The sequence below is a fragment of the Rhinichthys klamathensis genome, unplaced genomic scaffold (assembly GCF_029890125.1).
Source record: "Rhinichthys klamathensis goyatoka isolate OS25496 unplaced genomic scaffold, OSU_Roscu_1.1 h1tg000247l_1, whole genome shotgun sequence".
Lineage (NCBI taxonomy): Eukaryota > Metazoa > Chordata > Actinopteri > Cypriniformes > Leuciscidae > Rhinichthys > Rhinichthys klamathensis.
Window position 1 is genome coordinate 992,402 of NW_026606769.1, and position 23,715 is coordinate 1,016,116.

The window sequence follows — 23,715 nt, forward strand, 5'->3', positions numbered from 1 at the left end:
ACATCTCTATATGAATGGATGTTTATTTGCCCTTTTACACACCTCAATGACACACTCATGGCAGTGTGAGTCACACCACTGCACTCAGTGACATCAGACAAAGCACTTTATCGGGATAGCGCTTTATTAATCGCGAAAACAAAGAGAGAATAAATAACACCAAATGTGTAACTGTCCAAATTCAGCTGAGGTCATTGTACAGCTGAAACCCCGGGGTCGGTCTTCTGGGAACAGTTAAGCAATTGAGACTAAAAGAAAGCAGAATAGCTTCATTGCGGTGATGAATCACAGACTGGTCTGTCTGGCCTGTTACACAGGGGTGGACTGAATACGGCTGTTTCAGCTGAGTCAAGGGAGCTCTGAAAATATGCAGGAAGTGACCCTGTTTTTCTCATCCCGTGAAAACTTCATCCCACTTTCCTACTGGGCTGGAACCATTTTTCTTTATTAAATGGAGTTAAGTAAGAGTCCAATCATGTTAACTATCATAATAGGAAAAGTCACAGTTTAACTGAAAGACCTAATTTAGCTTGTTTCACTATAAATCAAACACAAAGCACAATAAGATGTATGAATACATTTGCAGTGCCATCAAGTGGCTAAGACCTGTAATGACCATCTTTATGTTGAGTCTAGAAAGACACATCGTTGACATTGACTGAAGCAGCACTAAATTTGCGCTTTATCTCAGTTCCTTCCGGGTAAACAACTATTCTAGTGGGAAAAGATAAACATCTTAGATTTGCACACTTAAAGGGACACTACATTAGCGAATTTAAAATAACTTAAAATCTGTGATTTCCCAAACTCTTTTAAATTATTTTTATTAATATGAGTTATTTTAATGCCTGTAAATAACATTAACAGTATGTCTGTGTATAAATAAGATAAATGATAACATTCTAATAGGCATGTAATACCAATTTAAATGGGTAAATAAGTTGATTAGGAGGCAATGATACAATACTGACATTATCCTCAGGTCACCAAGACTAGATTAAATCTGGAAGTCATTTAACTTGGATGCTTCGCAGTCGCCGTACTACTGCTGCTGCAACTCTTCTGTAAGCTTCGGCCTGCAAAACAGATAAATATGCATAACTATATTAGAATTAGTTATAAAATTATAAAATGATTAGTTATTATATTATAAAAATTAATTCATAAATGTTTTTTTTTAAATCTTGTTACTTGTAATAATCTGAAACTTGGTTTGGTTAGTTTAACATTTTACGACCAAAGTACTTAAAGGCATATTATCGTAGTTCAGTGATATATTTTCTGCATGACCGTTAAGGAATAACAAAATTTTGCCACAAACTAGAAAGTTTCAAAGAGCATTTACATTTAAGTAAATAATTTATTATGCATAATATACAATATTTATATTGCCATTTGTGCCATTTATCTCACAAGTGGTTTGAGAAATAGAATTTAGTATTAAAGTATAATAATATTATATTATACATTATGTACCTATAACCAAATTTTGGCACAAACTAGAAAGTTTCAAAGAGCATTTACATTTAAGTAAATAATTTATTATGTATATATATTATACAATATTTATATTGCCATTTGTGCCATTTATCTCACAAGTGGTTTGAGAAATAGAATTTAGTATTCAAGTATAATATTATATTATACATTATGTACCTATATTTAATTGAGCTATATGTACGAAATTTTCATGTATAAATTACTTTATTTTATTGCCAATGTGTAAACAGCTTGCAACAGAACTTTAAAAAATGTGGAACTTTAAAAAAAGTGTGGTTTGTCCTTGTTATTTATCTTGTCTATTGTTCAGCACTTTGGTCAGCCCTGTTTGCTGTTTTTAAATGTGCTATATAAATAAATACAAACTTGAAACTTGAAAATGTCCATAAAAGCCTGTAGACTGATTTTTATGTGAAGGACTGGGGACGTTTTTGCTGGGAAAAACAAAAGGATGTGATTCCCGAGAGCCTCTCTTCCCTTCTATGTCACATGAAATTAATGCTTATACAATGTTCCAGATAATACCGAAAGAGCCATTTTGTACTGTAATGTCAATCAGTGTTGTGCACAAAAAGGAGATTTCTTTCAACTTTTAGTCTAACATAGCCAAATCTATATAGTCTATAGTCTCAAATATTATCATTATAATTGTGTAATTTTACCTCATATGTTGTCTGTCGACATAATGCCAGTGAATTGCAGAGCTTGTGCAAGCATCTCCACATCGCTATGATCAGAAGTTCTTAACTGCTGTTTTCTCACTGCTGTCATTTTTGTTGTGTGTTTATTTTGTTATTGAGAGGAAAGGGCACAACACGTATTTACATATATTTATATATATATATACAAATATCAGGGCATTGAATCATCTACTAACGTTCAGTTTCTTGTACGTTACGTGCACGAGTGAGAGCACGAACAATTAGTTGCTGGCTGCAGTTCAGTTAACGGCCACCGATGTCGCTAACAACAAGGGTTTCTGAATTGTACAAATTCGTAGATTTTTATAATAAACACATGCTACTGAAATGGTTTAAAATTTTGAATTAAAAATCTATCAATATATGCTACCAAAGTGGTGTTGTAGCAAATTTTGCCACCCAAAGATCCTGAAAGCCTTACAGTAACTACCATAATAGAAAACAATGAAAAGCAAGACAGGAGTCCATTATGATCCACTTACTTCTGGGCTATTTGGGGACGACACAACCACAGGCTGTCCTTTGTCTGATGTCTCTCTAATGTTAAGATGAAGAGGAATGTCTCCTGCAGTGAGAACAGAGAAACAGTGTGTCCTCAGAGATTGGCTAATCCACTTGAATCAAATCTAGATACAAACAATTTTACTTTTGTATTATATTTCGTAAATGTCACAGTTTTTGATAAATGTGCTTAAATGCTAAACAATCAATCATAAAGTAATATATTTGGATGAATGATCTTACCAAGCATCTCAACACCGAGGGTATGAGCCAGCTCTTTAGCCCCATCTGAGCCGAAAATGTGAGTTTGATGATTGCATTTGGGACAGTGAAAAACACTCATGTTTTGAACCAAACCCAGTACCTGAAAAAGCAATTCACATACTTAAATTTATATTTATAAAGCAATAAATAAATACTGATACTGATCAGTTAAATGTGACTGTCATATTGCTTCACTGTAATTACTTTAAACTATAAATAAATGAAAAGGTAGAACCCTTTAAATAGAAAAGCAAATGCTTTACCGGAACGTTAACCTTTCGGAACATCTCAGCACCTCTTCGTGCATCTAGCAAGGCAATGTCTTGAGGAGTGGACACTATCACAGCGCCTAAGAGGTGGAACCGACATAAGCCCACATAAAGTATACAGAAAGACTTGTCATTTAATGAATAAACCTGTCAATTACTACTTAGATTGTGATATAGAGTGGTAAAACTGATTTCATAATGAATGTTCTGAATACTAGAGAGTGTTAATGTATCCAATTGTCTCCCACCTGATGGAAGAAATGACAATCAAACCTTAAATGAGAATCTAAATCTGAAAATCCATGGTGCTTTGTTGTGACTGACATTAGGTAAAATGCTTCTTTCCGAGTATAAATCAGCCATTGCATTTGTTTATTTACCTGCTATAGGAATGTTCTGAGTAATAGACAGTTGGACGTCTCCGGTTCCAGGTGGCATATCAATCACAAGGTAATCCAGATTCCCCCAGTCTACCTGCAAGGGAAAAGTCATTATAGTAGTGAAAGAAACAACAATTTTAAATAAATTGGACACACTTTTGCATGGACACACCAATTCATGCACATTCATTTAAGATATGCTAATGAATGGAAATTGAACTCCCTTGAAGAAATCGCATCTATTTGTGCTGGACGAGGACCATGGAGAAAAATGATTGTGGCGAGCAGGACGAGGCCGAGGGCCGTGAGAGACCGGTGCGTCGAGCAGGTGTTGCTCATTAGTAATCACGCCACCGGCCTCGCGCCGTCCTCCCACGGCCCTCGACCTCGTCCTGCTCGCCACGATTATATATTTGATAAATCCCATTATCAACAGCAATTTCTAAATTTAAATTACACACCTGTCTAATGAGTTTCTCAATAGCTGACATCACCATCAGACCCCTCCACACAATAGGTGCCACCTCTTCAACCAGAAAGCCCATTGACATGCTGTAGAGGGCAGGGAAGCAAACTTTAAGACATAAAAAAAAATGCAAAAAAAATTGGAGAAAAAATAAATACAATAAAAATAACTTAGAACTTTGAAAAGTTTGGGGTCAGTAAGATTTTTTGTTTGTTTGTTTGTTTGTTTTAAAAATAATTGTATCATTTTATTCAGCATGGATTATCAAAAGTGACAGTTATTCAGTAAGTGACTTTTATTCAGCAAAGACGCATTAAATTGATCAAAAGTGACAGTAAAGATATATTGTTAGAAAGAGATTATAATGTTACAATAGATTTCTATTTCAAATAAATGCTGTTCTTAATAAACTTTCTATTCATCAAAGAATCCTGAAAAAAATATCATGGTTTCCACAAAAATGTTAAGCTGTTTCCAACCCTGATGATAATAAATGTTTCTTGAGCAGTAAATCAGTTGAATTATTTCTGAAGGATCATGTGACACTGAAGACTGGAGTAATGATGCTGAAAATTCAGCTTTGCAATTACAGGAATAATAATTGTATTTAAAATATATTAAAAAAAATATATATATATATATATTTTTTAAATTTGTAATAATAATAATAATAATAATTCACAATATTACTGTTCTACTGTATTTTGATCAAATAAATGCAGCCATGCTGAGGAGCATAAGATACTTCTATCAAACGACCCCAGAATATTTAAATGGTAGTCTATATAAAATAATATTGTTGCACTACAGCTATTATTCAGAAATGTACTTACCAAGAAATTCCAAAATTTACAAGTGGCCTCATCAAGTTATCTGAAAATAAAGAGGAAAAATGGATCAGACATGACTGACTAACTGACTGACCGACCATTTTTATTTGTATTATTTTAATGATTTTTGTTTACAAAGCAAATGTGGCCACAATACTCACTGTCTGTTAATTCAGGGTTTCCTTTTAGGTTCATTAACCTGGGAACTGAAGGGCCATAGACATCAGCATCTAGAAGACCCACCGATTTACTCTACATGCAAAAGCGGTATAAAAGAAGATTTTATTGAAGGCAAATCAGCAACAATAATTGTGTGGATTTAATTCAGTGGCTTATATTGGGTTATCTGGATTCTGTACGTTACCTGATCATTAGCCATGAGTCCAAGAGCAAGATTCACTATGAAGACATTCAACTAAATTAGTGTTTCAGAGAAATATTGGCAGTTGACCAAAGGCATATTTTTTTATTGTTAGATTATTGTGGAATGAAACAAACAAAGGTCAATGAATGCAAAAGACAATAGACCTGCTGTTGTGGACTTTCCCACCCCTCCTTTCCCTGATGCAACAACAATGACCTCCTTCACTCCAGCTATTGGCTTCTGTTTTGGCAAACCTCGTGCCATGTGCTGCCTCTGTCTCTCCTGTAGAGCTCGTTCACCAGCACCTGAAGTCTAACACAATAAAGTGTGAGCATATGCACCACTATTACGGTCTATAATTTAATGTAGTTGAGTCTATGCATCTTTATGAAAAATACATGCTATACAACATTAATACTTTCATAAATGATATTAATATATCGCCTTTCAAGAACCCAAGGACACTTTACATAATGTTGACAGATACAAATGTACAATCTAGACACAACAACATGAACAGGCAGGCAGACAGTGATCATATAACATACGAGACAAAACCAAAGCAAGCATAATAGTAATGGCATTATACTAATGGCAATGTAATCACTAAGTTATCTATTTCTGACATTTTCTTACCTTGAAGCGAATTTCATGTCTATTTTGATGTGATGGAACAAATCTTCTAGGTAATAGCGATGTACCTATAATATTTGAGGAAAATTTATATATTTGAAATAGCTTTTTGTAGCTGTAGTGTAATTGAACCATCTTATCAGGTTTATAAAGATCACAGACTATGTCACGAGCAAAACAAAGACTACCACCGCTGTGGTGTCAGTTTAAAGCACTCGGTTACGCTGCAGCACCAATTTCTTTCTTTAAAAAACAGTAAAGATTGCAAAGACAGTGCAGTTGTTCAAAATATATGGCAGCTGTCGTGCAGTAGCGCTGCACTGTCTCCTGTTGATGACGTATAATGTTTGGATTCACACGCGGAAACGGAACCCCCTGTAATTCCAGAGTTCATTTCCATTACAAATGAAACGGTAAAGGTCACGCAACAAAACAGATATTATTTATATTATCTCGGAAGTAAATTGGTCACATTCATCGCAATCGTAATTTTTATTTTATTTCGTCTTATTTTGTAGCAATGTCCGAGAGAACAGATAACGACATGAAAGCGCGAGTGATTCTCCAGCAATGTCTGCATGCGCGACTGCAGGTCAAACCTCCAGATGCTGAGAGTGAAGCTGAATGGGCTGAGGTAGCAGAAAAATAATTATACAAATAATCTTCATTAATTCAATTTATTATTTTTTTTATTTATTATTATTTTGTCCAAATGATGACCTAGTGTATTTCTGATCATTCAGATTAACAGGGGAATGGTTATCTACATCTGCTTTTTCAAAGGTGCAACCGAAGATATTATCCCCAAGATGGGTATGCAAATTCTCTTCACATTTGCAATAAAAATGCATGAATTCTGAAATATAATACAATAGGCTAGGGCTAGGCAATTCAATAGCTTAATTTACTGCTTTTTCCCCTCTCAGTGAACACTCTGCTGAACATGAAGCTTTGTGAGAACGAATCTGGAAAGTATACCTCAGTCCTTGCACTACCTGGCAGTGTTCTCATAGTACCACAAGCCACACTTGGAGGAAAGCCAAAGGGAAAAGGGATGCAGTACCATGGCAACATTGGGAAAGATGAAGGTTTGAGGCTCTACGACAGCTTTGTGTCTCTCTGTCAAAGTGAACTCTCAGCCTGTAAGAAAAGTGACACTGTTACAGAGGTCAAACATGGAACGTATGGAAACCGACAAGTACTAAAGCTGGATACAAACGGACCATACACTCATCTAATGGAGTTTTAAGAATGACTTTTTCACTTGTTTGTAGATTCTTCACAGCAGTGGTCAGAAGTGGTTGAAGGACTTGATCATGAACTTCAGAAGTAGTACAAAAGATGTTAATGCACATTATAGTTCCACTCCTGATTTAAGTGCAAGGCATAAGCCTGGTATGTGTGTCTGCGTTTATGTTATCTTCATGAGTGCTGTCATTCTGTGAATGTGTTAATCACCTATTTGCCTAATTCTGGGTCGTAACTACTAATAAAAATCCTAACTATTGTATCCTATCTTATCTGTGCCAGTTATTATTTTTATTAAAATAGTAGTAGTAGTATACAGCAGAGGATAACACCCTTATTTTACACACATATATACACATAAATTAATAACATGTAAAAGACTGATTTTAAAGAAAAACTACACCTGCTAATTAGTGTGTTAATTAAATTCCATATTAAATTTAAAATAGACACTCTGTTTTTAAAAAATAGTATATTAGACCCTCTCAATCTTGACTTCTTGTACTCATACACTAAAAAATCAGACAAGCCATAAATCAACCTTGACATTTGTTTATCTTCCTGCTTGGAACATTCTGAGTAATAGGCCACTGTCTATCTGCATAGAAAAAAAGTCATTATAAATCCAGTTATGTTCAATAAAGGAACAACAATGTTGATTAAATTGGATAATTTTCTTAGACTGCAGAAAACGCCGGTTTTTATATTAGACCTTAACAATCGACGTGTCGTTTTCCACCACATTTGATCTGTAGTATAGTGTGCAAGAACCTTAAGATATTTTGAGAGAGATAAATTACTTTTATTCAGCAAGGATGCATGGAATGGATAAAAAAAAAATACAGTAAATAATTACATTGTTACAAAAATATATATATATATTTCAAATAAATGCAGTTTGATTGGTCTATTCATAAACAAAATCATGAAAATAAAATGCATCACTTTCAACAAAAATATTAAGCCGCAAAACATTGATAATAAGAAATGTTACATGAGCACCAAATCAGCCAAATCAGTAGTAGCTAATGAAAATTCATTTTTATATATATATATATTTATGTATTTTAAAATGTAATTTATTTCTGTGATGTCAAGCAATTATACTTTAAAAAAAATAAATCTAATTAATTATGATGTGCTCAAATCAAATCAATAGCAAATTAATCACACATCAATTCTGGCTGAGAAATTACCCTTGGCCCTAACTGAGACTGTCGACAGTTTATTTTCCATGCATCATTTTATTATCCATGTATGTGTCAAATCATATAAAATCCCACGCTTTGGATTTATTGTGGCTGCATGTGCCTCTCCTGTCCAGCTGGTGACAGTGAAGTGCAGACATTCCCAATACTTCCCCATCTAGAACAGCCCCCGAAAAACATGATCTGGAATGCAATGGGAGAGAAGTCTCATTCAGCAATATGTCACCACGACCAGGCTGCAAGATCTTAAATCCTGTAAGGATTCAATGTTCATAAACCCATGCGTCTGAAGGCACTGTCTTTATGGTGTATTTGCCACTCTAATAATGACTTATTGTCTTCGTCAAAAAACCTGCTAATGGACGGCAGACCGAAGGAGCTTTACTCACAAAGACAACACACATCAGCTGTAAGACATCGACAAACATGTAGGGTAAACGAGGGTGCTGAATGCCTTTCCCAACCTTCTAACGGGACAAATAAAAGGATCCCCAAGCGAGGAGGACACTTCAGTTCTCCCTGCAGAGATGATGATCATGTTCCATTTTATACTTTGGTCTTGGTGCTTGTGTTCTCTGTATGTACACGCTTTTACAAGATCACTGAGCCTCCACATGTATGGTAAGCATTAGATCTGTAGAGTTGTGATAATAACCTTAATATACACGATCAATAAATATTATGGTCCATTATTGCAGTTGGGATGAGACTCATTTCGGGAAAATGGGAAGTTATTACATTAATCGCACCTTCTTCTTTGATGTCCATCCACCCCTTGGAAAGGTAGAGATTTCATTACGTTTAAACCCCTGTTGCTCCACTTTAATCTCAATCACGGTATTTTGTCAGTTTTTGTGTAGTTTGTAACTCAAAATGATGATTTAATCTATACTCATCACTCAGATGCTGATCGGCCTTGCTGGATATCTGACAGGCTATGATGGCACCTTTCCCTTCATAAAACCAGGGGACAAATATGAGCACCATAACTACTGGGGAATGAGAGCGGTAAACCTTTAATTGTCTCCCTATGAATTTCATGCAGATTTCTAGCACAGATGTAAACTTAAGTTATTTAAATAAGAAAACATAGTTAATATATATAGTAAGTATTGATATATATATATATATATATATATATATATACATTAGTGCTGGGCAACAATTAATCGCATCCAAAATAAAAGTTTGTGTTATTTATATATAAATAACAAATTTTTCTTAAATATATACATGCATGTGTGTATTTATATACAAAGTAATTATACACCGTACACACATATTTACACAAACTTTTATTTTGGATGTGATTCATCGCGATTAATCATTGCCCAACACAAATATATATATTATACAATTTAAGTTGATTATTTATATAAGAATATATTAAAAATATAGTTAGTGTGTATATATATGTATATATATATATAGTTATAGAAAAATATTGTAGTATAGCTTTTTTAAAATGTATTAATTTAAACAACGTTTAACAATTTAGCAGACTATTACTAAATCCAGATCTAATTTATCTTTTTAATTTAACCATGCAAATCATTCTTTGAGTGGAAGCTCTAATCCTTTTTTTTTTGTAGTTCTGTGCAGCTCTGGGTTCCTGCCTTCCTCCTTTTGCCTTTCTTATTGTCATGGAGCTGTCGCATTCTCCACCAGCAGCGCTAATCGCAGCCTCTCTTCTTATTTTTGGTGAGTGTGGTAGTGATCATCAACACAGAGCTGTATTCAACGACGATAATCTGAATCTAAATCAACTGGTCTATTTTACAACAGACACTGGCTGCATCACCTTGTCTCAGTACATTCTCCTGGATCCCATTCTAATGTTTTTCATCATGGGCTCTGTTCTGTGCATGGTCAGATTCAACACACAGAGACTCAGGTAGAGGAGGAATCTCTCTATGTAGATTTATTGTTTGAGTTTGTTAACGTAATGTATCAGGAATGCAAATGGTCTTTTTTGTCTTCAGGTCTTTTAGCTTCTCCTGGTGGCTCTGGCTGCTTCTGACGGGGGTCTGCCTCTCTGGTTCTCTGGGAGTGAAGTTTGTGGGGCTATTTGTCATACTCTTGGTGGGAATCAACACAGCATTTGATCTGTGGAGGCTACTTGGGGACCTCAGCTTGTCTCTGGTATAAATGAGAACCTGTTTCAAGATTGACAGTTTCAAATATTTACTACTGTTCAAAAGTTTGGGTTTGGAAAGATTTTTTAAAATAATTTTGAAAGGAGTCTCTTATTCTTAACAAGGCTCCATTAATTTAATCGAAATGATTGTAATATTGTGAAATATTATTACAATTAGAAATTTTCTGTTTTAATACATTTTAAAATGTAATTTATTCCTGTGATGCAAATCTGTATTTTCAGCATCATTACTCCAGTCTTCAGTGTCGCATGATCCTTCAGAAACCATTCTTATATGCTTATTTTCTGCACCAGAATAATTTATTATTATAAATGTTGAAAACTGTTGTGCTGCTTAATATTACCTTGCTGATATATGTTTCCAGGATTCGTTGATGAATTGAAAGTTCAAAAGAACAGCATTTATTTAGTCTTTACAAAGAAGTCTTTACTATCGCTTATGATCAATTTAATGCATTGTATAAAAGTATTAATTTATTTTTTTTAAATCTCACTTTTTTATGGTAGTGTATGCTGAAAATAGTTTCTTGTTTTTCTCCAGGTGGATTTTGGGAAGCACTTACTTGCTCGAGTTTTCGGGTTGATAATGCTCCCGTTGTTCCTGTACACTACAATATTTGCCGTCCACTTCATTGTCTTAAACAGAAGGTCTGTTTGAGCCAATATTGATATTCTGTTCTATTCTAAAAGCAGTTGCTAATTAATACAATAAAATGTAATTTTAACAGCCTTCTTTTACATACACAGTGGTCCTGGGGACGGTTTCTTCAGCTCTGCTTTCCAGTCTCGCTTGATTGGAAACAATCTCCACAACGCCTCCATGCCGGAGTGTAAGCACATCTTAAGGTCAATATTTAACATATTTACTTGTGTTTCTTTTTTCACTTGAGCTTTTACACCTCCCTCTGCACAGATCTGGCGTATGGCTCTGTCATAACAGTGAAGAATTTGCGAATTGCGGGAGGATATCTGCACTCTCACTGGCACCTTTACCCAGAGGGGGTTGGAGCTCCTCAGCAGCAGGTCAGTTCACCGCCCTCTGCTTCTCTTACCAACCCAAACAGGAAGACAACAGTAACGACAGTATCTGGATTTCTAATTACAGGTTCAGTCGGTTTAAAAAAAAAAAGAAAGAAAGAAATTAATGTTGTATACAACATTTATGGATCAAACGTGACATAGACATTAATAATGTAACAAAAGATTTCTATTTCAAATAAATTCTGTTCTTTTGAACCTTTGGTCACACTTTAGATTAGGGTCTAATTCTCACTATTAACTAACTATGACTGTTGCCTCAATAAACTACTAATTACTGCTTATTAATAGTTAGTAAGGTAGTTGCTAAGTTTAGGTATTGGGTCGGATTAAGGGATAGAATATGGTCATGCAGAATAAGGCCTTAATATGTGATTTATAAGTACTAATAAACAACCAGTATCCTAGTAATGCATGATAATAAGCAACTAGGTAATAGTGAGGACTAGGACCCTAAACTAGGACCCTAAACAAAGTGTTACCGAACTTTCTATTTATTAAATAATCCTGAAAATTGTATCATGGTTTTAACAAAAATATTAAGCAGCACATCTATTGTCATCTGTGATGATAATTATAAAAAATGTTTCTGGAGCACCAAATCATTATATTATTAGGATTTCTGAAGGATCATGTGGCACTAAAGACTGGAGTAATGACTGCTGAAAATTCAGCTTCGCCAGCACAGGAAAAATGTACTTTTTAAAATATATTATAATAGAAAACATTTATTATATTAAAATGATTGTTTTATATTTCACAATATTACTAGTTTTACTTTATTTTTGGTCAAATTAATGCAGCCTTTAAAAGACTTCTTTCAAAACATTTTAAAAAACCTTTTTCTTTTTTTTTACATTTTTACAGTTACATTTTTAACAGTAGTGAACAGTATCTAAATGTGTATTTTTAGTACTGTATCTGGCCTGTATTTGGAACTTTATGTGGTCTGTAACAATAAATAATTGTATTTTCTATTTATCATCTTCACCCATGTAGGTTACAGCCTATTTGCACAAAGATTATAACAACCTGTGGTTGGTCAAGAGACCTGACAACTCTGACGGTGAGTTCTTTTACATTTTTGCACTACTTTACTATCCTATATTGACACTGCACAAGAGTCAATAACTCCTGTTCTCTGCTAAGATCTCACAGAGTCATCAGAGCTGGTCCGAAATGGTGACATCATTAGACTGGAACACAAAGAGTAAGCATCAAGTTTTTTTTTTTTTTTTTTTTTTAAGTAAAAGTGAAAATAATAGTAACAGTCCACCCCTGATTCTCCTCATCAGAACTACAAGGAATCTTCACAGTCATTTCCATGAAGCTCCACTGACCAAAAAACACCTGCAGGTCACAGGATACGGCATTGTGAGTACTATACTTTTTTCATGTACTACAGGTTTTGGCATTGCTATAGAGTGCTGCAGTGATGTATTTTTGTAGGCCAACCCGGCCATCACTAAGCTTCCGACAACTTTCAGTCTTTATTTAAAAAACATTTTCCCTTAAAGTTTGAAATAGAAGAGTTTGCAAGAGCGTGATTATAAACGCAGTGAGGCTGTGGAAGCGGACTAGGATTAAATGAGTTTACCTATTCAGCGTGATGACGTTTGATGTCCCCGACAACTTCTGTAGTCCCATTTAGCCACTTGTTAGCAACCACAAGGCAAAGACAAGTAAAAGCTTTAAAAAATCACAATGGGGTCGTATTTTAAGTGCGTAAAATAAAACGTATCTTGAGCTGGTCTTAACCACAGACCTTATTTCAGGCATTCAACCAAAAACCCATTCAAATAAACCATAGAGTGATGCAGGTATGACGTCACTTTGTAGGCGCAGTTAGCATCACGCTGGTTCCCTCGACAAAAACCCAATAACATTTTCCATAGGCTTTTGGATTATCGCAAAAAACAAGCTCTGTGATCAACAAAAGTTTGTTACTCACATGTTTTTTTCATCAAGATCATTTTCACAGATGAACACAACTTTTGTGAATTTTTAAGCCTAAATGCAGTCGCCAGAAGTAAAAAGCTAAAGGTAGGCTGTAAACGAACTACACCAAGGTCGCACAACTTCAACGTCACCTTCACTAAGCTTCCGACAACTCTTTCAGTTTTTATCTAAAAACATTTTCCCAGAATGTTTGAATTAGAATAGTTTATAATAGATTATAAACATAATGAGGCTGTAAATGAAGACTGTGTTTACCTGTTTGGTGTGAGGACGTTTAATGTCGCCGACTGCCTCTGTCTTTAGTCCCATTTAGCCACTTTTTAGCAATCGCCTTTTTCAAGACAAGTAACAACTTAAAAAAAAAAATCACAGGTGGGGTAATACTGATGTATTTTCTGTCGTAGAATAAACCGTGAAAGTGTTTTGAGCTTGTGTTCACCACAGACCTTATTTCAGCTATTTAACCAAAAACTAATAAAAAAAAACAGAAGTGCTAAAATGCAAACTCGCTTCCATGTTTTGGCCTACAAATTTACGTCATACCTACACCACTCTATTTCCTTCAGGACAATGGAAAGTGACGTGAAAAAAGGCTAACTCGTTTACAGGTTTTGGACGACAAAAATACGTCATCCCTGGAGCACCTTATAGAAACTAAACCTTTTAGAAACCTGTCAGTTGATCAGGTGGTTTCATGTTTTATCAGTGTAACAGATTCAGTTTGTTTTAGTTAAAGTTGTAGATTTAAATATTTTTATTTATCATGTGCAGTCATCTGATCGCCAGCAAAAGGAAGATCTCATACTACTAGATAACAGCGAACTGCAGTGCAACTTTAAACCTCTTATGAACATTGATAATTTTTTATAAGTTGACAGTATCATCATCGAACGGAATCTCTTTTCATTTCAGAATGGAAGCGGAGACATGAATGACTTGTGGCAGGTGGAGGTGTGTGGAGGGAGAAAGGGAGATCCGGTGAAGGTGCTGCGTAGTAAAGTGCGCTTTCTCCATCGCTCCACGGGTTGCGTGCTTTGCTCCTCCGGAAAGACCCTACCCAAGTGGTGAGAGCGTTTGTTCAGAGAAAACTCATCAGGGGTGTATTTCCATAAAGCATTATTAGCCAACTATGGTTGCAATTTCCGTTGTTACCAACGTAGTTCAACAATTTGGCGTTTTCCGAAACTATAGTTGCAAACTTGTGTGGTTGGAACTACAGTTCTCGAGCGGTAGTTCGAAGCATAGTTTCAAAACAGCGAAGTAGTCATAAGGTGCCTTGTTCGTTACAGCAGCATCTCTGAGATCTCAAAATAGATTAATTAGCATTAGATTAGATTAGTTAGCAGAATTAGCAGCGAATAGATTAATTATCAGAACTTATTACTCCTCCACATGCCTTAAAGACGGTCCTATATTGTTGAACCAATGTTACTACTAACCAATGAGGTGTGACCATGTTACTATGGTTTAGGGAAACAGTAATGACTAGTTGATTAGTTTTTCCAATGATGCATCATACTATGGTAGTTATTCCGTGAGTTACATCATTGTATAGTAAACGCACCTCTGGTCAGTAGTACATAACATATCACAGAAAGAAATTTTTTAAACTGCATTTTACTTTTCAACAGGGGATGGGAGCAAGTGGAGGTCACATGTAGCCCATATGTCAAAGAGACCCCCAACTTGCAGTGGAACATTGAAGATCACATCAACCCTAAATGTATGTATATAGCTACATTTTAAAAAATATGATAATAGGTAGAAATGTGCCACTGGATGGGTTTTTCTCAGCTGTTTGTGCAACATCTTTGTGTATCTGCAGTGCCCAACATCAGTCTTTTAGTGCTCAAACCCACTTTCCTGGAGATCCTCTGGGAGTCTCATATTGTGATGATCAGGGTAAGATTTTCACATGGGAATAATTTCTTAACTAATTTATTTGGTTTAAGTTTAATAACTTGTTTTGTTTTTTTGTTTAGGGAAACAGTGGTTTGAAAGCTAAAGACAATGAGGTGAACTCTAAGCCCTGGCACTGGCCCATCAACTATCAGGTAAATTGTGTCAAATCTGATAGACAGATTAAAGAAAAAGCAGTGTTTTTTAATAGCAGTGTTATGTTAGTGTTATTTATATGCTATTATAGTATTTATTCATATTTTGAATTAGCTTTTATTTTTTTATATTTTCAGTTTTTATTCTAATTTTAGTTAGTTTGAATAATTTTGTTATTTCTATTTAGCTTAAACCTGCAGTAGGGAGTTTTGAGAAAACGTTGACTTAGCCTGAAAATTTGAACAAACACAACTTACAGGTCCCACCCCCTTGCTATCTGCTGCGCTACAGCCCTCCCTCCACAGCGGAGCCCGTCGTGAACGCGCAGGCTAGTAAACAGTGCCACCGATAACAGCGGATAAAAAGTTATATGGCACATTCACTAATAGGGACTAAACGTCAATAATATGCTTTACATTGACTATGGCCTGCCCATACTTTGACTACAAACTTGGTCCTCAAATCATTATGTATTTCCAATAGCCTACATGTAACTTTATAACGTTGCACTCTTTCTATAAGTTATAAATAGCTAGTAAGATAACGTTAATATAACGGTAACTAACGTTACAGTATGTAAGTAATTATTCTAGTGATATATAATGCTAGATAAGGTGTGCTAGTACATTATTTCAGCAACATGACATGCCAGTGAATTAGCAGATTTCAATTGTTGCTTAGCAGAGTGCGTGACATTTTATCTACATGTTATGCGGCTAGAGTTTTGACACCAAGTCAATGGGCTCTGTGTAATTCTTTCTTTTTCGCTTGTTTATCGTCATCAGTCTTTTTCCTTTTACCTCTTTGTTTGTTTGTTTTTTGTTTTTGTTTTTTTATTTAACATTCAGACATACATACAAACCAACATAGTGCAGTAGTGAGCAATCTTGTAAATCCATAATCCCAGAAGTGACATAAAAGTGATTTAAGTGTTTGATCTAAGTGTGTATGTGAGCGGGTGTGAGTGTGAGTATGTGTATGTGTGTGTATGCGTAAACAAAGTAACCATTTATTATTTATTACCATTGTCATTACCATCACCACCCTACTCCCCACTACCACCACACTGCCAATATTGTGTTGGTCGATTTTTATTTGCATCCTTCCTCCTATGTTACAATTGCCATTGTCAACCCTGTATAAAATAAAAGATGATATAATAATATAATATAAGATAACCTTCCCCCACATCTCATCAGTCCCTATCTTTTCCTAAAAAAAAATATTTTTTTATTTTTTGGGTGTGTGTTATGTGCAATGTCTAAGGTGCATTAAAAGAGGGAGTACAGTGCGAGAGTGTCTCAAATTGGGACAGAGATGCTGTCCCGTTGAAACCACTTCTCGCCTGTTTTGCCTGCCTTGGTGTTTGTGAGGTTTTCCATATATACATATTCCTTTTTTTTTTTTTTTTTCTATTCTATGTTGTGGTGCATTAAAAACCCATGAAGAGATAAAGGGGGAATTATTGCAGTAGTGATGACAATGACACTTAATTCCAATACAGCATTGACAATGGCAATATTGATGATTATAATAATAATGATAATAATAATATTAATAATAAATGATAATGATGGTGGCAGTGGTGATCGCATTGGTGAAAGCAAAAGACAGCAACAACAGCAATTACAACAATGAAAAAATAAAAGTGAAAATAGTAATCATAGCAATAACAGTAAAGATAGTAATAACAATGATGACGTAAACAAGTTCAAACAACTAAAATGCATTAATACTCGTGGGTGGATTAAGAAGGTGGGAGGAGTCGGAGTTGAAAACAGAGATATGATTCATAGCTGTAAGAGGTCAGAAAGTGTTGGACGGCAGAGGTCAGTTTCAGATGTGTAATTATGAGGGGGAGATGCGTATTCCATTGTAATGAAATCTGTAATAAGATTTTTCCAAATGTTAATGTGTAATTTATTTATAGTTTTCCAGTTCATGAGGATAGTTTTCTTGGCGATGGTTAGAGCTATGAGGAGCATTTTAGAGTTTATAGTTTTATCAGTGATTATTGTGAGGTCTCCCAGCAAGCAAAGAGAAGGCGACAGTGGGATGTGGCAGCCAACTATAGTGGATAGTGACTGTGTGACCTCTTCCCAAAAGTGTTTGATTGGAGTGCAGTGCCAGGTTGCATGGATGTATGTATCTGTAGAATTTTGATTGCAATGTGTGCAAACTTCTGACGTGAAACCCATTTTAGCTAATCTATTGCCCGTGTAATGTGTTCTGTGAAGTATTTTGTATTGTATTAACTGAAGATTCGCATTTTTGGACATGAGATAGATGTTTTTACAGATTTGGGTCCAGAAGTTGGCATCAGGGGCTATTGAAAGATCGTTTTCCCATTTTATTGTTGGCAAGTATATGGTCTGAAGTTGGTTTGAAATCATTTTGTATATTTTAGAGAGAAGTTTCTTTGGGGAGGAAATATTGACCAAGTCTGATATTGCCGGTGGAAGTTCTAAATTTGTGTCTCTGATGTTTATTTTTGTCAGAACAGAAGATTTGATTTGTAGGTATTTTAAAAATTCGTTGCTCCCGATGCCATACTCCTGGGCCAGTTGCGTAAGTGGTCTAAATGTGTTAGATTTGAAAATGTGCTTATAGTCCGTGAGGCGGGGAGAAAATTGGTATCAAAAAGGGCACCAATTCTAATGGTTATTTTTCAAAACAGGCATGCCCCCTGACCACAAAAATGCATGATAGCAGTGCCATGTAGGTAGCTTAAGCCTTAAGGTATGAAAAATACCAATTTTACATTTAATTGTGCTGAAAAATTCTAATTATGCAAACTAAATCTCAACATTGATAAACTGTTATATTGACATATCTATTGCTTTAGATCTTCTCTTTTATGATGAGATATCACTGTGAAATTAAAAATAAAATAAAATATATATGCTCTTTAGGACAGAAAATATACAACAAAATAAGGAAAATATAACACAATTTTGGAATTATATTAAAGGTGCTCTAAGCGATGTCATGTGTTTTTTAGGCCAAAACATTTTTTGTCACATACAGCAAACATCTCCTCACTATCCGCTGGCTGCCTGTCCCCTGAACACACTGTAAAGAAACGCGATCTCTGTAGACAGCCCATGCTTCACAAACAGCACCAAAAACAAACTGCAGCGACCCGCTCCCCAAAACATAACAAACTGTTCCAGCCAATGACCGACAAGAAGGGTTTGGGGGTGTGGTTTGGGGGGTTAGTGTGCGGATGAGGAGGAGGGAGGGTCTAGCTAGCCTCCGTTTTGTTTGACAATAGTTCGAACGTCAACAAGAAGTGACGTCACCCAGGATCGCTTAGAGAACCTTTAACACAAAGTAATATTTTGTGCAAATATGGTTCAATATATCTCCCTTCGAACGGTCATATGTATTGCGTAGCTATACGCTATGGGGAACCAACCCTTTCACGCTGTGCTATGATAAGAGCAACGACATCTTCTGATGTCAGGATGCTTGCATAAGGGTCCGAAGCAAGGGCCTTTTGGCATGACGTGTTGAACGGGCAAAAGCCCTAATTATGATGGGCCTGGCTCACTGAGGCTGACTTCATCACACAGAAAGGATATGTGCCTGCAGTGCAGGGACTTCCAAGTTATAAAACCTGGCGTAGATGGACTGCGAGGACCAGCCGGCCACTATACATATATCGCCAATAGATACTCCACTGGACCATGCCCAGGAGGAGGCCATGCCTCTAGTGGAGGGAGCTGTGATGCCTATGGGGCATTGCAGGCCCATAGAGGCATATACTAAAGCCATAGCATCCACCAGCCATAATCTTTGCATTGTGATCAAGCACTGTGCGACCACCGAAGCTCATAAATAATAATAATAATAATAATAATTAATTACATTTATATAGCGCTTTTCTAGGCACTCAAAGCGCTTCACATGGAAGGGGGGATCTCCTCAACCACCACCAATGTGCAGCATCCACTTGGATGATGCGACGGCAGCCATATTGCGGGCCAGAACGCTCACCACACACCAGCTTACTGGTGGAGAGGAGATAATATTGGGCAGTGAGTTGTCTTTGGAGGCAAAGAATTTGACCTCTGCCTTCCTGAAAACACTCCAGATAATTTGAACTGTTTGGGGATGGAGGGTCCATTCCCCTGGGGACACATTGCCCCGGGACAGCATATCTGCTTCCTGGTTCAGTTTCCGTGGAACATGCGTTGCTCTCAGCGAGCGCAGGTTGATTTCTGCCCATAAGAGGAGACTTCTGGCCAGTTCGTGCAGTCGTCTCAACCTGAGCCCCCCCCCTGGCAGTTTATATAGGACACTACTGTTGTGTTGTCCGTGTGGAACAGGACATGGTGACCTGACAAACGTGGTAGAAAGGTTTTAAAACCACCAGCAATTCTAGGCAGTTGATATGAAACCGTCCCTCCATGCTGGTCCAAGCTCACCCCTGACTCCAAGAGACTGGGTTTCGACCAGGGCTCTGGTGCAGCCGTGGTTTACCCTGATATAGAGATGGCTTTAGCGCCATGATTGGGGGGAAACCTGTGGTTTTAGCCAGTACTGCAGTATGTGTAGCATACTCTGCGGATGTACTTATGGAGCAGAGGCCATGAGGCCTAGCATCCTCAGAAAGGTTCTGTGGGGACTCTTGGTCCCCGCTCTAAACGAGCTTGCGAGTCGCTGAATAGCCAGAGAACGTTTGTTCGATAGCCGCCCCTCATTGCAAAATTCATTCTTACCTGTTAAACAGAGGCATTTACAGACTGGTCTTAAGTTTAAAACAATGAGTTAAAGCTGTACACCACTATGTTTTCTGCAAAAAAAATAATCACAATAACAATATTTTTTAAACAAGTTAAAAAGTCAACAAAATGCCAACCTAGATATCACCAAGTATGAATGTTTTGGTACCAAAAATAATGAATTATAGAAATAACCGACCGTAAATGGAATTTGCCAAATGTTAGGGGGGTCAAACATAAAATTGGTGATTTTTTTTACCTTAAGCTACCCACTAAGAATTGCTATCATGCATTTTTGTGGTCCAGGGACATCCCTCTGTTGAATAAAAAAGAGTAGCATTGGTGCCCTCTTATGAGACAAATTTCTGAAATTTGTGGGTTTGCCTCACGGACTATTAATGTGGGTGATACCCCTTTCCGCCCATGTGTGAAAATTCAATGTTATTTTATTACCTCTTTGTTTTATGATCAGGTGTCACTCGAGAATTGGCAGTTTAGGTTGTTTCTCCGTCATAAGCACAGCTGCAGCACGCCGGCAATCTTGAGTTTGAACGACGGCTCGCGCAACGCGCTGTGCAAGAGAGGGGTGTGATCAGCGCTTACACGAGCATGATTGACACTGCTAAGACGTTCCTCCTGGCTCTGATTGGTTGTTTCTGACCGGGAGCGTGTATTTCTTGCAAATGGCAATAGGACCACTGGGAGGAGCCAGAGGAGCTTGATTTTTACACAGATTATCTGTCTCATATTCTACTGTCAGGACATAACGACAGTTTTAGCAAATACATGTTTTCAAAAGTTACCTACAGCAGCTTTAAGGTCTTTTTTTAAAGTGCCCCAATAGTGCTTTTTCGGACCTTTCATGTAGCGTGTTATATAGCTGTTTAAGGTCTGCACATTTTTTAAAGATCACAATAAAATTAAATGTTTTATTTTAATTGGGAGTTATTTTCTCCCAAAAGAAAAAAATGATTCTGAACTGCCGAAACGAGTCGTCAGTAATTCCAGTCTTACTTCCTGCATGAACCTATGTAGGTTTGTAACACATTTGCATAATGCCAGCCTATAGTTTTCATTGTTCTACCCACGAACAACATCTACTTTGACCCTCCCTCAAACACTGTAGTTGTAGCTGAAGCCTGGAAGAGGTTGGTTCGTGCGTGGTGTTGACATTGAGAATACGCTGTTTTCTGTGCTGCCATGCACTTTCAAAGGATGAGGACTCTGACTCAAATTGATATGGTAAAACTGACAGCATCATTACTGTTCATAATCACTGTGTATACAAGTGCTGGGGAAGCTTCTGGAGCTGAAATTCATGGAAGTTTCATTTCCGACATGTTCTGTAAGCGGTAGACCAATCACAACAGACTGAAAAGGACGGGAAGGATGGGTTTAGAGAGACTGAATCTTCAAGCAACCAATTTTCAGACCCTTTGAGAAATGTGGTGATGTCTGATGTGCAATGTATATTATGAGAAAAATGTGTTTTTTTGTTGTTGTTGTTTTTTTAACATTGGATGCATGTAAACCTATTATAGGAGACCCCCAAAACAAAATTAGGAGCCTTTAATAGAGGCTCTTTAAGTTTTAGTTTTATTATTTTAGTACTTCAATTTATTTTATTTTAGTTAGTTACCAGCAGAAAAACTTTTTTTTTTTTTTTGCTTTATTTCTTTGAACAAAAATTATTTTTAATAGTTTTCGTTTTAGTTACCATAACAGGACTGTTTTGAAAATCCTCATCTGTGTACTATCTCATCATTATTAATTTTTCATAATAGGGTTTGAGGTTTTCTGGAGTAAATGAGACGGAGTACCGTGTTTATCTACTCGGGAACCCTGTAAGTGTCTCTGTCCTTTTTATGCCCTCTATTTGCTAAGATCTCCTGTCCTGTCATTGTCAAAACATCATATTTCATCTTCAGGTTATCTGGTGGCTGAATCTATTGAGTCTGGCTCTATTTGTTGTCATGCTGACCGTGGCTTCTTTAGCCGTACAGAGAGGAGTGAAGATGGAGGGAATGAGGAAAGGTAAGCAGCACTGCAGATTGTGCAGTACAAGAGCCAATCTGAAGTCTAAAACAGCTGATGTTTTCTTTCAGTGCACTGTCATGCTCTCATGGAGGGTGGTGGGATGCTGCTTTTGGGCTGGCTGTTACATTACCTCCCGTTCTACATCATGGGTCGCATACTCTACTACCACCATTATTTTCCTGCCATGCTGTTCAGCAGTATGCTTACAGGTACAAAGGCAAACCAGATAGCAAAAGGGCAGAAATCGGCTGATATTCTTATCAAAATATTGTCATATAGACTAAAGGTTAATAGTTAGCCTTATGTAAATTGTGTAAAACCTACTTTGGACTTTAAAATGTTTTGGTCATCATTAATTAGCATGTTTGTTGGCACAACATTACAGTTAACATATTTAATGACCTTCTTTATTTAAGGTATTACTCTGGACATCTTCCTTCAGAATTTTCAACTTCTCTTTAGTTCATCCATATCCCATTATCTTCTGAGGGGAGGTCAATCTATACTCTTGTTAGGGTTCATCTATAGGTAAGGCTCCACAATGTTTAAATTTAGTTGTTTTGGGCTCATAACAGCTTTATGCTTGCTTTATTTTATTTAAACTCTTTACTCTCGTTAGAAATGAATAAAGTGGACTATATTCAGTTATTTAATGAAAAAAATGTGCATTGTACGAATATTCTATGTATTATGTTTGTTTGGGTCACAAATTTAGGCCATTTCTAATATTGATCTCACTCTGAAATTTCTTCTGTCCATCTACTTTCAGCTTTTACCTCTTTCACTCTCTCTCCTATGGCATGAGGGGGCCGCTGGCACATGACCCTGCCTCCTCTATGGCCGGCCTCAGGTGGATGGAATCCTGGGAATTTTAGACAACATTTCTATTCAATTTTAGACCATTTATCTTGGGCCTTAAAATGTTTTAAATATTAGTTGTTACAAGTTGACTGGATCATTCATTTCATTGTTGAAGGACAGCCTTTACTCTGTTGTTATGCTGTGATGAAACTTTTTAAAATAGTATTTTAAAGTTATAGTATTTTACAGTCATAATTTTTTTATAGTGTTTACATGCGTTTGCTTCTCTGAAATAAACTGATAGAAGTAATAAAGTGCCTTTCAGATTTCACATTTATAGACTCTGTATAATGTATTCACCCTTTTGATTGTGTTTTTTACATTTCATTTGTTACATAATGTGTTTTTCACTATTTAAGAAGAAATTTATGAATTAGTGTATTCAAAAACAGACAACCTTTGATATGTATCTAGGTTGATATGTATTTGATTTTTTATTCTAAACTGTTTTAATTATTCTTATTTCTTTTGATTATTTTAATCTCTTTATTCTTAACTGTTTAATTATTCCTATTT

The 23,715-nt window shown here is 36.2% G+C and overlaps 3 protein-coding genes across 8 annotated transcripts; 2 read left to right on the forward strand and 1 right to left on the reverse strand.

Annotated features, from left to right (window-relative positions):
* Window positions 1-820: 820 nt before the first annotated feature.
* On the reverse strand, window positions 821-6,154 carry nubpl (nucleotide binding protein-like). 4 transcript variants are annotated; one of them, XM_056266320.1, is made up of 11 exons: window positions 5,912-6,154; window positions 5,440-5,587; window positions 5,276-5,310; window positions 5,073-5,163; window positions 4,915-4,954; window positions 4,077-4,167; window positions 3,616-3,709; window positions 3,230-3,315; window positions 2,946-3,066; window positions 2,684-2,766; window positions 821-1,076 (listed from the first exon to the last, which is right to left on the reverse strand). In XM_056266320.1, the coding sequence occupies exons 1-11, from the start codon at window positions 6,041-6,043 to the stop codon at window positions 1,011-1,013; spliced, it is 987 nt and encodes a 328-aa protein (XP_056122295.1). In that variant the 5' UTR covers window positions 6,044-6,154; the 3' UTR covers window positions 821-1,010. The 4 variants fall into 4 exon arrangements, with proteins under 4 accessions (XP_056122295.1, XP_056122296.1, XP_056122298.1 ...); XM_056266321.1 differs by lacking the exon at window positions 5,912-6,154 and having other exon boundaries at window positions 5,276-5,326; window positions 5,440-5,538; XM_056266323.1 differs by lacking the exons at window positions 4,077-4,167; window positions 5,276-5,310; window positions 5,440-5,587; window positions 5,912-6,154 and having other exon boundaries at window positions 5,073-5,152.
* An 81-nt stretch (window positions 6,155-6,235) lies between these two features.
* On the forward strand, window positions 6,236-7,304 carry dtd2 (D-aminoacyl-tRNA deacylase 2). 3 transcript variants are annotated; one of them, XM_056266324.1, is made up of 4 exons: window positions 6,236-6,321; window positions 6,427-6,542; window positions 6,652-6,721; window positions 6,835-7,304. In XM_056266324.1, the coding sequence occupies exons 2-4, from the start codon at window positions 6,429-6,431 to the stop codon at window positions 7,155-7,157; spliced, it is 507 nt and encodes a 168-aa protein (XP_056122299.1). In that variant the 5' UTR covers window positions 6,236-6,321; window positions 6,427-6,428; the 3' UTR covers window positions 7,158-7,304. The 3 variants fall into 3 exon arrangements, with proteins under 3 accessions (XP_056122299.1, XP_056122300.1, XP_056122301.1); XM_056266325.1 differs by lacking the exon at window positions 6,236-6,321 and having other exon boundaries at window positions 6,347-6,542; XM_056266326.1 differs by lacking the exon at window positions 6,236-6,321 and having other exon boundaries at window positions 6,633-6,721.
* Window positions 7,305-8,563: 1,259 nt separating this feature from the next.
* pomt2 (protein-O-mannosyltransferase 2) lies at window positions 8,564-23,470 on the forward strand. Its single transcript, XM_056266315.1, has 21 exons — window positions 8,564-8,985; window positions 9,063-9,147; window positions 9,268-9,372; window positions 9,957-10,065; window positions 10,150-10,258; window positions 10,347-10,506; window positions 11,064-11,170; window positions 11,270-11,352; window positions 11,436-11,545; window positions 12,560-12,626; window positions 12,710-12,770; window positions 12,856-12,934; window positions 14,432-14,583; window positions 15,151-15,242; window positions 15,345-15,421; window positions 15,502-15,573; window positions 22,086-22,145; window positions 22,230-22,335; window positions 22,407-22,547; window positions 22,755-22,866; window positions 23,108-23,470. Exons 1-21 carry the CDS (start codon window positions 8,645-8,647, stop codon window positions 23,211-23,213), a joined length of 2,334 nt encoding a protein of 777 aa, XP_056122290.1. The 5' UTR covers window positions 8,564-8,644; the 3' UTR covers window positions 23,214-23,470.
* Window positions 23,471-23,715: the final 245 nt, after the last annotated feature.